The following is a 14,485-nucleotide window of genomic DNA, read 5'->3' as shown; positions in this document are numbered from 1 at the left end:
CGTTTTTAAGAGACACATATTGTCAAGGAGGATTGATCATTGAAGGGCCACAACCATTGTAATAGCTAAGATACCTTTTGCCCCCAAGAACTAAATTCCTTAGTGATTCTCTCATTAATTTTTCTCCTTAGTGGAGCAATAATGAAATGATAAAGGTTAAGAAACACTGCGCTACAGCATCTCATCTCCCCTTCTCACCCAGTTCTCGGGGCTCCAGCCATCCTGCTCCCATCCGTTCCCAGAGGCTGCCATCCTCTCAGGGTCTTGGCACACACTTCTCCCCTAGACCCCAGCTCCCTGCCCCATCACGTGACTGGCTCCTTCTCGTCCTTCAGATCTCAGCCTATACGTTTGTCTTGGAGATGCTCTTCATGACCACCGCCTTATCTAAGCTAGTGTCCCTCCCAGGGTGGATCCTACCCTGTACTTATTAGTTGACTGTTGCTTCCTCCCCCTAGACTGTAAGCCCTGTGGAAGAGGGATGTATCATTCATTCCTAATAGCGCATCACAATTGCCTTGTGTAACTTCGTGGACATAAAGGTGCTCAATAAATGCTTGTTGACTCGATCAATCAATCCACCTGGAGTTACAGGACATTAGGCTGATTTCTAAGACATGAAAGTCAGATTAAGAACAGGCAGAACCAGTTTTCACTGAGCAATTGTTAAGTGCCAGACGTTATACTAAGCCTTCTGCATAATGACACTGAGAGGAAAAATACAAAATTACTTTAAAGGAGAAACTGTCACACATGTGAGCAAGGCTTGACTGTGGATACTTTCATTTCGAAAGAGAAAATGTGACAATAAGTAGAAGATTTGTTCATTCATTCATCCAACAAATACTGGTTGAGTGTCTACTCTGTGCCAGACCCTGTAGGGATATAATAGTGAAACACACACACACACACACACGTGTGTGAAAACATATAAGAAAAAAAGGGAGATAATATTTGTCCTCAGTGAAGTTCAGAGTGAAAAGGGAATGAGACACATTGACCAAGAATCAAACATCTGTAATGTTATTTTTAAAAATTGGGTGAATACACACCAGACATTTGGAGTAGTTCTCTCTAGGGGGTTCAATTATGGATGATCTCCATTTTCTTCTTTAATTTTCTCTATTTTTCAGGTTTCTTATCAAGAATGAATACTACTTTTATAACAAAAATGTGTTCATATACATGTGTATGTGTATGTAAGTGATTAGTACAAGAGAGAAAAGGAAATGAATATATGTGCACATATATAGTAATTCCCAGTTATAATGCACATAGTACCAAGAGATACTCTTAGATCCTTAATTTTTATTTTTTTCAACATTAATAATTCCAGAGAAAAAGAAAGAATATAAGAGAAAGAAGAATGTTATAGGCTATTTTCTAGGTTGTACTTACTGTTGATTTATGAAGTGCTCCTTGAGTAATAAAACAAAGGTTATAAACCATTCATTTATTGTACTAATAAGAACCCACGGCCCTCATACAATTGTCTTGTCTTAGAAGATGTAAAAAAAAGTGGAGGGTGCTTAAAACTTTAACAGTTTCTCGCTCTTACTTTTATTATCTTTTCTCTTCTGTACTATTTTAGATTAATGAAATAATAAATCCTTCATCCAGCTGATTTTATTGAATGTTATGGTAAAAATGTTAATCTTGCAATTCTCAGCACCGTAAGAGTGAATCCTTCGAAGACCACATATTTTACAAAGACACTCAACAAAATCTAGGCCATTCTTTGAAAATTGTTAGAAGATGATGATGAAGAAAATAATTATTATAAATTTTTTTGTTGGTAATAAACACAAATAGGAGAAGTATATTACATTAAAATTTGGGGTTTGTCTTTTGTGAGTCTCACACACTCACACACACACGCACACACACACACACACACAGGAGAGTAAGTATCATATCATGTAGATAGTTGAGATGAAGTTGAAGTTCTAATTTCATTTCTTGCTTCCTGTCTGTATAATCTTGAATAAATCACCCAAATCTTCCTATGTTTGACTCCTCATCCTTAAAATGTTAGAGGGGATATAAAATCTCTCTAAGGTTATAATTTGAATTTCTCCCTTCTCCTATTTCCAGTAACAGGTATCATGAGCCCCCGCTTCAACAGGTCCTCACAGGATGCCCTTCTTTGCCTGTGCACAAAGTTCCTCTCACCCCACAGTTCTAGAAGCCTGTTTGAAACGACAGTGCACCTGTCACTGTGGAAGCTTCCTAACTGGAGGCCAGCCGCTCCCCAGCGCTGACTCTCCTGGGCTCTCAGAGTCTGTGTTCCGACGCGGCACCCCTGGCATCGCAGGAACTGACTCCGACAGATTTGTTTCTCCATTCGTCATCCCTCCAGATGGCTTTAAAATGAATATAGCATTCAAATAACTACACAGAAGAAATCATCCTATAACCAGTTGATTCATATAAAATGTGTGAAAATCAGATTATACCATTTATTTTTCCACTTAGAATTAGTTTCAAAAGTTTTCACTTTACATAAATGACATAACATGGCAAAGCACGCCTGTTCCACACGGGCCTCAGTGCCTGCCAGCCACTTCTGTGGCTTTGGGAATTTGGGGCAGAAAGTGATTGATTAAATGCTCATTGTTCAGGGCCGGCCCTGTGGCTGAGTGGTTAAGTTCGCGTGCTCCGCTGCGGCGGCCCAGGGTCTCACTGGTTCAGATCCTGGGTGCAGACATGGCACTGCTCGTCAGGCCACCTTGAGGTGGCATCCCACATACCAAAGCTGGAAGGACCCACAATTAAGATATACAACTATGCATTGGCGGGGGTTAAGGGAGAAAAAGCAGAAAAAAAAAGGAAGATTGGCAACAGCTGTTAGCTCAGGTGCCAATCTTTAAAAAAAAAAATGCTCATTGTTCTGGAGGGATTATTTTCAAAGCTACTTTAAAGTAGGACTCAACTAAAAATGCATATATTTAGATGAATAAAATACCTGAATAATTAAAAAACAAATATCAGAAGGTCAATAACTAGTGGCTTAATTAACTTATTTCCAAACTATAAATTAATTCAAGCTATGGGGATTTTTTTCCATAAACGAAGTAATTCACAGACTCTTCGTTTCATAAAGAAAAATATATCTAGTGAGACAGAAAACAGCACTGGGAGTTAGTCACGTACAGTCTCCTCAAATCACTTCAAGAACCTTCCATTCCTCTTTGAACAACTTACTTAAATTCTGCCTTGAAGTAAGGACAAAGCCCTGACTAGTCCACCATCTTCTTAAAATATCTCATTTCATAAACATAAACAAGAAGCCACCGCCAAGTAGGACTCCTTTCCTGACACCAATCATCGCGATTTTTCTTCACTTTTCTTCAACCCCAAATTACCTTTTGTTAAAGCAGTGATGTTGAGTATGTTAAGGGACTAGCAACATGAGTGAGTTTGCCAGAACTTGTGGTTACCAGTTCAAATCATGTGAAAGAAGTCTGCAGATTCCTTCAAGAAGTAAAGGCTAGTGGTATAAAATGCACAATAGGTTAATTATTATTTGAAAGAAAAATGTTTTTAAGAAAAACAGCTAGTGTGACTTACAGTTTTTTCACAAATGCTTAAAATAATTAATTTGACCCTATGTAGTATTCTACTTAAATTGTATTTATGTAGCAGTTACAAATTCCAAAAATCATTTTTAATTACAGAAGTAATGCATGAATATCTATACCTTCTAAACATAGATATAAGCTAAAATTCCATTTGACTATCATCTCAAAACAATTAACTAGATGCTACCACTGTTAGGTTTTTGTTGTGACTTAGTCCAGATTTTAAAGATTCTTAAATGTCTATGTACCCATATAAAATATATAGTATGGCTTGGTAGTTTCCTACTGACAAAGACTCTTTTATTGGCCCAGCATACATGCACGGAGTGTCCACTGTGCATCTTTCTCTGTCCTCAATGCAAATCCCTTCTGATGGAGCTTACATGCTAGTGGGAGAGAGAATCAACAACTCTGTAGAAGATGTGCAGTCTAAGGAATAAGAATGAACCAGCGAGGAGGAGCAAATTGTGGGGGGCAGGGGGAGGGTGGAAATGGAAAATAAGGTGCAAAAGCGTACTAAGCAAAAGCATGCTCATCCCCGTTCCCCTCCTTCGCTTGGCAAAAGATGTGTCCTTCAGTCGAGTGAGTGCAACCTAACGTCCACCGAAGATACTTTGAGCTAGTCTCCAGGGGCAAGCTTTAGTCTCACGATTTCAGACTATTTATTCTCTGAGCAGGAGGGTGTTGGTTAATTATGTCTTCAACTCTCCTCGCTGTTGTATGTGTGCACTCACTGCAAGGAACTGATGTCTTTTTATTTGAATGTGTTTTAAAGCGGTAGGTAGAATAACAAAAGAATATGAAAATCATGGGCAGAATGGACTGACTTTATGTATTCAGAGAGAGGAGCCATCCATCATCACAAAGGAAATACCAGTGTGAGCAATATGATAATAAATACCAATATGAGCAAAGCCTGGCATACTGCAAACTGGGTGCATTTACCAAAATAGCTTAGTAAGACTGTTCTCAAACTGCCTTTGCTCAAGTAGTGAATGTGAAGCGAGTATTACCCTGACTCGCATCTCAACCAGCACCACCCATGAATTGTCTCCACCCCAGGAATCCTGTCTAGGTGGCCTGAGCGGCCTCTGGCTCTCAGCAAGCAATCAGAGCCAGGATGGATATTCAACTCTAAAGTCAAACACTTCTTCACTAGATTCTGGTTCTTCTTCTCCGTCTTCTCTCCCTTTTCCTTCTCTCCCCTTTCTCCTCTCCTTCTCCCTTTCTTTCAGAGGTGCAGTTCAGAAATACAGTCCAAAAGTCCTGTTCTATTTAAGGGTCAGTTGGCTGACAGTTTGGGAAAGAAAGATTCTGATCGGAATCGGCCGGCAACGGGAAGCAGTCGGCTTGTTTCTCCTTCATCTACTGGGTAAATTATAAACATAAAAAACACACTAACTACAAGAAGCAATCTGCCCTGACCAATAAAGGTACATATAAGTGCCTTTGATCAAAGGGCACACTGCAGTGCATAGTCTGTGCCTTTCAAGTTCTGTAATCTGAATAAAAGGACTTTAGATAGTTACATTAAAAGATATAGATCGAGTTAAATGCAGTGGAAAGAACACGGCATTGCAAGAGCTAGATGCTGGTCTCAGCAAAGTGGCCTTCGCACTGAAACTGAATATTAACTACATCTAATATTTGGATCAGTATGTTGATCTCCAAGACTCTATTTCCTCTTATCTAAAATGAGGTCATTAAGGCTCACCCTGCCTACTTTCCTTTTTCTGCATAGAGTTGTTATTAGGCTTAAATCAAATAAAGCCAAAAAACTCTGAATATTTGTAACACATTCTGTTGATGAGAGAAATCATTATTTATCAAGTAATAAAAGTTCCAGTGCCTCGCATACGCACTCTAAGCCCACGACTACAGAAAGAATGAGTTGCTCGCGTGGATTGGTAAACATACACAAAAGCACTGAACATCAGATGTCTTTCTCCCCATCTGAAATAGGGAATGCTGGTGTTCCCCATCACTTACGGAATTGCTGGAATGTACAAAAGTATGGCAACTATGGAGTTAGAATACCATACTGACGAGTCAAAGGCTTTCTTACACAGGGTCTGATTAATGTTGAGAGAGGAAGAAATCTCACAAGATCTCTGAGACTCATCAGAGTGACAATAAAAAGAATGTATTTTTAGTTAAGAGAATTGAATTTCTAGCTAACACTCGATGTAGTTTCACACAGCAAAAGATGACTCCAATCCTTCTGTCTTTTAGCATTGCTTTAAAAAATATGGAAAAGAATAACGATTAATTCAGGCTCACCATTCAAAGCCAAAGGATAAACACTGACTGCTTAAGAGAAACATACATTGTAACTCTTAGCAATTTGGGAATCACGCTACAGACACAATAACCATCCAGTAGGTCCTTATAGTTGCTTCAATCAAACAGCTCCTATTTACTCCTTGTCCTGATTAACCACCCAGAATACGGTAATGGCAAGTCTTCCTGTAACTATCAACACATTTCAAACAAATGTGGTGCCTCTGAAACTGAGGAGTCTGAATTTCTAGGACAGGAATAAATGATTTTTTCAAAAAATTCTTTTTCTGTCTGACTAGCAAAAAAAGTGAAAGATGAATAAGCCTTATTTCTGTGAAGTCGATGATTTCTCTTACAGTATAAAGTATATGAAAGGTTACATCTTGGAGAAGCTGAACACAGCAGTCTTTCCCAACTACTTGATATGGAACCCCCAAGCAAACATGCTCAGCGAATGAATGAATTTCTTTTTTTTTTATGGTCCTGTATTCTCAGTCTCCTTTGGGGAGTTAAAACATAAGGGAAAATGGACTTAATGCAATGAAATGGTAGCCCTTTCCCATCTTTTATTTTAATGCACTTTTTCAAACTCTCAATGCGTGTTTCAATTTAATGCCATCTTCAGATGCAATTTCAAGTATCTTAGCACTTGCAGAAATGGGGAAGGAATGATGGCTAGCAGGCACCAGTTTGTCTCCCAGCCACCTCCCATGTCCGACCCCATACTCTACCCAGGTGAGTCAGTGGACTGACGGCTGGTCAGCAATTGTGGTTACTGCCAGGCACTTTCTTAGGGGAAGAATTATTCCAGATTTTCTCACTTTTTTCCTACAACTCAAGTTTCTTCCTCAACATTAATAAAGAAATTACTCTTACCTGTGAATATTCTTTAAAGAAAAAAATACAATGAGAAAATCTTAGTGTTATGTACTCATGAACCAGTACTATCGAAATACTTACTTAAAATTTCCTAAAAGTTTCATTGCTTACTAAAAAGCAATGATTCATTTGAAATGACTTCGGTTAGCTCCTAGCTTGAGTAACAATTCTATATGTGAAACCACATCTTATGTCACTGACCGAGAGTGGTCAGCTGACGTCATTCTGTTAGTAATTCCTCCTTCTTCCTTCTTTTTTTATCCACTCTTTCAGCACGGATGTGCATCCATGACTACTACAGACTGTGTGAGCTTCCTCCTTCAGACTGTAACTTAAAGTTCAACTCCATTATTAGTTAAAAAAAAAAAAAACAGAAAAAAGATAATAAAGAAAGAGATGGGTGGCATAGACAATTAAGTCATTACTCATCAAGGCTGAAATTCTAGGTTCTTAGTTCTCTGTCGAAAAGGATGAGTGTGCTAGTGTCAATCCAGCATTCTCCATCTTTTTCATCTTGATCAGGCCACTTTTAGGCATATTCAGCAGTTCTGAACCTTCTGTTAAAGTCGTTTCTGAAGGGAGGCCCTTGTCTTTGGCCTCTTCAATTGTCATACATTTTCACTTATAGATGTTCTTCTATCATTTTTAAAATGAGATTTATGTCTGCTTTCCAGCACTTGGTACATCTTGCCAGAACTATCAGCCGCCATGCTCTTTGCCACCTTTGGGTTGTTTTATAGGTAGAAACTTCTGATAATCCCTGGTGTTGTGGACTTTAATTATTTCTCATTATTACTCCAATATTACCTTCTCAATCCTTTTAGGTTTCAAATCTCCTCTTCCTAACGCTAGTCCCAGGGGGCATTCTGATGTTGTTTAAGATATTAAACAAAATCCACAGCTGTGCCCTACTGTTTCTGGGGAGCATTTATTTCCCTTGTTATTTGTCTCCTGTTACTTCCTCCTTCTGGAAGTCCAGCTACCTCTCCCGTAGCTCCTGGACTCTGCCAGCCAAGAGGATCACAGAAAAGAACTCAACATTTTCCGTTATGAACCTTCTGCCATTGAGTGAATTTAAAGGACAGTGATATTTTCAGTGTGTGTTAAGGGAGAGGCAGAAGAGGAACAGAAAAAGGATCCTAAACAAGGCTTGGCGGGCCTGGGGAGTCCTGGTCTAGGAACGCTTGTGAGATCCAGCTGGGAGCCAAGAGATCGACGCTCAGTCCTCATATTTTAGCTTCTCTGACTTCTGCTACCTTTTAGAGACTTCAAAAAGCTTCAGTGACAAAGTCAAATCTGAGATATGGACAAACCGAACGCCCCTCCTGGAACTTCTCGTCAGCACCGTGAAAGGGGCCTTGGCCTCCCTGCCGCGTTAGCCGCATGCTGCCAACACCAGTAAATCAGAAAGCCTGAGGTGTCTCCAGGGACCACACTTAGTGTTCCGCCTTGCCAAACACGTCAAAGCAATCTGTTTTTGCCAGGGAGACTTTGGTGGTTCCCCACAATGACTCAGCTACTTACTCAAAATCCTAACCTGGTCTGTGCGCAGCCTGTGGGCCACTAACCTGCCAGCCTTGTAATTTACACTGCTGCAGAACACGGCGACATTTCTCCTCAGCAGACAGCTTCTTCTTCTCGCCCGGGAGTGTACTGGCCAATGGCTTATACCTGTGAAGAGTGGCAGGGACATGAAAGCCATGACTGAATTCGTCAAGCAAATGATTACATTCAAAGGGCTTGTCTGCATTACTGTTTCTTAAATTTTCCCCAGTCTTACTTTATCCCGTGAGTTCCCAAATCTCCATCCGCTGTGCATTTAACATTGTGCAATGTGAAACAACCATTAGCTTTTACAGGGAAAATGATTTTTTAAATGAGTCAAATATATTTTTCAATCCTTTCATATATATTTAACACTGTTATGCAGTGATGCAAACCACTTGTCAAAAGAAACTTTAAAGAGGAAGAAAATTAATCTATTAGTTTTCATTCAAATATTTAGAATGCACTTAAAAATATGCCTTCTAAGAAATTCCAGCATTCTTTATTACCATTTGAGAGTGAATCTAGATGTAGTTAGAATCTATAATAAAGGAATATCAAAACATCCAGGTTTTATTGAAGTGAGAGGTGGAGTAGAGCAGCTTCCTCTTCATCTATTACATATTGAGTATTTTAAATCCTCTAGAAGGACGTTTGGTTTTTTTGGAAATTTCTCTGAATAATTAACTTCCATTCCCTAGCTGAAATTCATGGCAAAATAATGGTTTCCTATGGATTTAAAAAAAATGCCTTTCAAACTTCTATCACTCATTTTTAAAAAATCTATGTAAAATTTTCCTTTGCACTTGTGATGTTTAACCCGACATATAAGCAAAACTGCATTAGAGGAAGAAGCAGGAGGAGGAGGAAGAAAGGGAGGAGGAGGAGGAAGAAGAAAGGGAGGAGGACGATGAGAAGGAGGAAGAGGAGGAGGAGGAGGAGGAAGAGGAGATGGAGAGAAAGAAATGAAAGAAACAGCAAAGATCTATGCACCTGCATCTGGTTGCATTGTGTGTTTATGATTCTCATGCTGGGCTGCTCTGGGAACTCAGTGTCAAAAGTTAAATGACCAAAGTTTCCTGTAAAACATCTTAGCTTTTCATCTAAAGTTTGTTGCAGCAAACTTGGAATCTTCTAAAATGAGTTCCTTGTTTCCTTAGGGCAACTAAGGAAGGAAGTACATTGCCTACACATCTTTATTTCCCACCCTCCCTCTGAGCAAGCACTGAGAGTACTGGGCATGTCCTGCTGACAGCCTCACTGGATTTACACACACTTCTTTATTTCTGCAAGTGCTACAGAGAAATGAGGTGCCCTGCACGTCAGGCAGTGCAGCAGTAACTGTGGGTCTGGCATACAACATGGACTGAGAAAATATACCTATGTGACTTTTTCAGTAGCAGACATTCATTTCGTTTCTTAAATCCTTAGCATTGTCACTGAAAATTCAGTATATTATTTGTCCTGGATTGAGAACTGTCATAATCTTGCTAGCCATGAGTCAGACAAAATAAATACATCAGCATCAGCAACAACCCTTCTTTCTCATATATGGATTTTTGCTCATGTATCAAACTCAGGGAACAGGAGTGTAAAAATAGCAAGTAGCAGAGACTGAACATGAAATTGTAGTGCCAGAGGCAAGGATATGAAAAATCTTGCTCATCATTTTGATCACACCAAATGGACTGAAATGATCTATGGTGACTGAAGTATTCAGTGATTTTATTTTATTTTTTATAAGAGGAAAGAATGTGATTTCCTACCCAGCAGGCACTGAAGTTGGTAGCTGTTTTTTTTTTCTACTGGTCATATTGTGGTTGCTGCAGTAAAGAAAAGGGTATTTCCAGGGTAGAACAGAGCAGAGCAATGGGTCTAATGGAGTATGCGTGTGTGGAGGGTCAGGACCTGGGAGTAAGGTGTGCAGATGGCAGTTGGGTAGAGTGCCTAAAGGGTTATGAACATCCCCGGAAGATGCTGCTGCATGACCTCAGTGCATCTGTAAGCAAACAGGGACCATGTTTCATAATGTTTGAGTGGGTCAAAGGTGACAAGTGATATAAACTGTACAATGTGTTCAAATAGGATTAGGGATCTAAACACGGCTTCAGCATCCAACGTTGCAGCAAATTTGCTATGAGGCCCTTGGCAAGCCACTGAGCAGGTAATTCTCCCCTCTCTCAGTACCGCATGTGTGTGTTCCTCAGGATGTGACACAAATTCTATGTTGTATCATAAACACTAGTTTAATTCCTATCTGTCCTCAAAGTGTGTGAGCTTCCCCAGGGCCTGGGGTCATCTTTGCATGTTCCTGGTGTCTGCTAGATTGCCTTTGTATGGAGCAAGAATAAATGAATGACGGGAGGCCAGGAAACTGGGCTGGGGGCAGAGGAGAAGTAGCATTTCTTGAGCACTGACTGAGTGCAGGAATGTTTTAGACGTCACTTCACAGACTCCTCAGAGATATAGGAGGTGTGTATGATAATCTTTTAATAGTGCAAAAACGGATGGTCACAGAAGTTAAGTCACTTGCTCAAGTTCACACAGATGGTGTTATGGGTTGACTTGTGTCCCCCCAAAGGATAAGTGAATGTGACCTTATTTGGAAATAGGGTCTTTGCAGATATAATGCAGTTCAGATGAAGTCATCAAGGTGGGCCCTAATGCAATATGACTGGTGTCCTTATAAAGAGGAGAATGCCCTATGAAGACAGAGATACACAAAAAGAACACCAGGTGATGACAGAGGCAGAGACTGGAGTGATACAACTGTAAGCAAAGGGACACCAAGGATTGTTGATTACCACGAGAAGTTAGAAAGAGGCAAAGAAGGATTCTACCCAGAGTCCCAGATGGGCATGGCACCTTGCTGTTGACACTGATTTTTGGATTCTGGCCTCCAGAACTGTGAGAGAGCAAATTTCTGTTGTTTTAAGCCTCTGAGTTCGTGGTACTTTGATAGGACTGCCCTGGGACACTCATACAGATGGTAAACATGGCTGAGCTGGAATGTGAACCTAGGGCAATCAGAGTTCAGAGGGCATCTCTCCATCTCCATTGCTAAGGAACTAAAAAGCCCCCCCCCCCCACACCTCCGATGGTTCTAGAATGGAAAAGAAAGAGATTGAACATGGAAGACTGAAAAGGTCAAACATCAGCACATCAGACATGCAGAGAGAAGAATTCTTGGTTCTCTGACCTTTGGGTGACTGGGCCTGTCTTTAACAGCACACGACAACTCATGATGAAATAGACTCATTCAAGCACTGGGGAAATCAACATGGTTCCATCATTTAGCCAGAGTTACACGACGAAATGAAATCACTCTAATTATCTTTTTATTCTCTTATAATGATCTCATTCTGGAACTTTGTTAATTATCATGGAGAATTGAATTGACATAGTTCAAGCATCTGAATACAGTGTTAAGAAGTCAGAACAAAAATCTTACACTTGGTGTTTTTCTCATTTTATATTGTTCTTTTGACACCTAAAATGGTATAATTCTGACATTTCAACCAAAAAGACAAAAACGTCATCTTAGACACGGTGAGGCACTCTATTTTAGTGTAATTAAAAACATCTTGTCTTTTGGAATGCAAATGTCACCTATAGGTGGTGTCACTGGTCTATCTCTGTGCAAAAACATGATATCACAGAAACTTCAGTCTGAGGGCAAATGGTAATAATGAGCCTGCAGGAAGCAGTACACGGGTCCTGAGCACAGGTGTGCTTGGAGATGAGACTTCTCAGCTCTCATTCCCCACACCCTCCCAGCCTCTGTTGTCCAAGATGATGTCCCCTGGATCCAGGAAAGATCCTTATATTCAGGCTGACATCTTCCCTGCATCTGAGATAAACCAACTGACTGTAAGATGTAAATTTTCATTCTTCCAGCTAACCCGCTCTTGTCTCATCCTGGTTTGGGGATGATTGGGATCTAGTTCCATGACCATACTGGGGTCCTATGGCTTATTCATTTGGACTCATTGACTCAATAACCAATGCTGACTGAGTACTAAATATGTACCAGGAATGCAGCGGGGAATAAAACAGATGAAAATCCTTATATTCTATGATGGAGACAGAGAGAAAGAAAGGTAAATGAGGAAGGATATCAGACATGATGAGAGAGACAGAAAAATAAAGCAGGAAAGGTTTCACTGTAAGCAAATATCTGATGGCGAGGAAGGAAGTGGTGGCGTTCTCTGGGGGACAGGAATCCAAGTGGAAGGAACAGCAGGTCCAGAAGCCCAAGTGGGGTGGTGCATGCCTGTTTGAGGAGTATCAAGGAGGTGAGTGTGGCTGGAGCAGAGCAGGTGAGAGGAAAGGTGGGGGAAGTAGATTCACAGAGGTAACCATAACAAGGTAAGGATGAAGATCATGCAGGTGACTCCAAGGACTTTGGCTTTGACTCTGAGAGTCCTGGGGAGCAAGGGTTTGAGCAGATGAGTCCCGTCAATTCACATTAAAAGAATCACCGGAGCTGGTAGGCTGAGAGTGGGCAGTAATGGAACAAGACGCAAGCCAGGGACACTCTCTGGAGGCTCTTCCCACAGCCCAGGATGGAAGCCATGGAAGTGGTGGGAATTGGTCCAACTCTGTCCATATTTCGAGGTAGACCCAAAAGGATTTCCTGATGGATTGATGTGAATGTGAAGGGAAGAGTGGATGACTCCATGGTTTTTGACCTAAGAGACTGGAGGAAGCTGACATTTACTGAGGTGGAGCAGACTGGGAACAGTAGTTATTTCCCAGACTAATCCTGCACAAACATAAGAGAAACAGTCAGTGCACCTGAGGTGGAGCAGACAGGAGAAATTTAGGTGGAGCTTCTGAAAGAGGTATGGACCAAATGTCAGCCGATGCCCCAGAACCAGAGTTAGTGCCTCCCCGGTTGCCAATTACTCAGCTGTGGTCAGTTTCTTCTCTGTCACGGCCTTCTGCCTGACTGGATAGGACAGCACTGACCATTTAGGAAACTGAGTCTGTTTCCATTCTGGTTTTGAATATTCAGCGCTCTCTTGGGGTTTAAACCTAAAGCTGTGTCAGATGCTCCCTTTGCCTCACTTCCCCTGTGACTGTGTCTCTGATGACTTTCAGTGTGCCCTTCTTGCCTAAATTTCCAATTTATAAGTCTGAGGTTTCAGGGCAGGTTCTATCACAGTTACTGAAAAATTCTTTAACGTGCACACTATTCATTAAGCACTTTCTCTACCCCAAGGATTCAAACACAAAACCTCTCCTTAATATACTCACAGCATTGGGAGGACAATGACATTCAAATAACAGCAGACTTCATGATACCTTACAAAACTATAAGTCAAAGAACCACATTATAGGTTGTATCCATTTTGGAGTCTCCATATTCTAAGAGAGATACAGTGAAGTAGAAGGAGCAGAGAAAAGCTAAAAATTGAGAACTGTAAAGTAAAATCTAAGAAAATGATGAAATAAATATTTCTCTTTTCAAAAGTGATTGTTCCTCCTAGTTTTAAGGAGAACTTTGACATCCTATCTCTTATGGATCTAGAGATTAAAAAAAAAACATGCAGTGACCATATAACTCGGGTTAAACACAGTAGTGGCTCGGTTAACCACTTTAAGAAGACCAGGAAATAGTAGAATCATTTCCTTAGAAAAATACAGGTATGCACACGAAGCCAATACTTGAACAACTCAGATGCAGTTTCTCTGAAATTGTTTCTGTTTGCTGAATATTAGCCTCATCTCTTCATTCTCAAAGAAAATTCCGCTGTGAAAGTTTCGGTCCCAAAACCTCTTAAAAATTAATTCAACAAATATTTATTGAGCACCTATTACGAGCAAGATACGCTGCTAAGAAATGCATAGGTTACTAAGATGTGTTCTGATTTCACCACATATGTTCAAATAGAAAGCATGACTTTTTTTGGCCAAAATTACATCTCAGAAAAGGTGTGGTTTTCTTATTTCAAGACCTTATAAAATTACTCTTATTATGGACATATTTTAATTACCTAGTTGAGAACAACAAGATAATGTTTGGGGAGAACCATCAACCTCCTCATCCCTCAGAAGGGACTGGATAATCCATAGCAAGAGGAAAACGGGATGTGGCTGGAGTTCCCTGCTGGAGGACTGATAAGGACAGGCAGGGAGGCAGAGGAATGGGCACTAGGGCAGGAGGCGGGACTGAGACTGGGCAACTGCAGAGCAGC

General features: G+C 40.5%; 1 protein-coding gene across 4 annotated transcripts in view; it reads right to left on the bottom strand.

The window, feature by feature from the left end:
- MYO16 (myosin XVI) overlaps positions 1-14,485 on the bottom strand; it is a 598,386-nt gene that overhangs the window by 99,027 nt on the left and 484,874 nt on the right. For all 4 annotated transcript variants that reach the window (XM_023621818.2, XM_023621819.2, XM_023621821.2 and 1 more), the window contains exon 28: positions 8,309-8,411. In XM_023621818.2, coding sequence (XP_023477586.1) covers positions 8,309-8,411 — 103 coding nt within the window. The remainder of the gene's footprint in view (positions 1-8,308; positions 8,412-14,485) is intronic.

This window comes from Equus caballus, chromosome 17, assembly GCF_041296265.1.
Source record: "Equus caballus isolate H_3958 breed thoroughbred chromosome 17, TB-T2T, whole genome shotgun sequence".
In the NCBI taxonomy this organism is placed as follows: Eukaryota; Metazoa; Chordata; class Mammalia; order Perissodactyla; family Equidae; genus Equus; species Equus caballus.
Note: the sequence above shows the minus strand (reverse complement) of the source record. Positions and strands in the feature narration are given on the sequence as shown.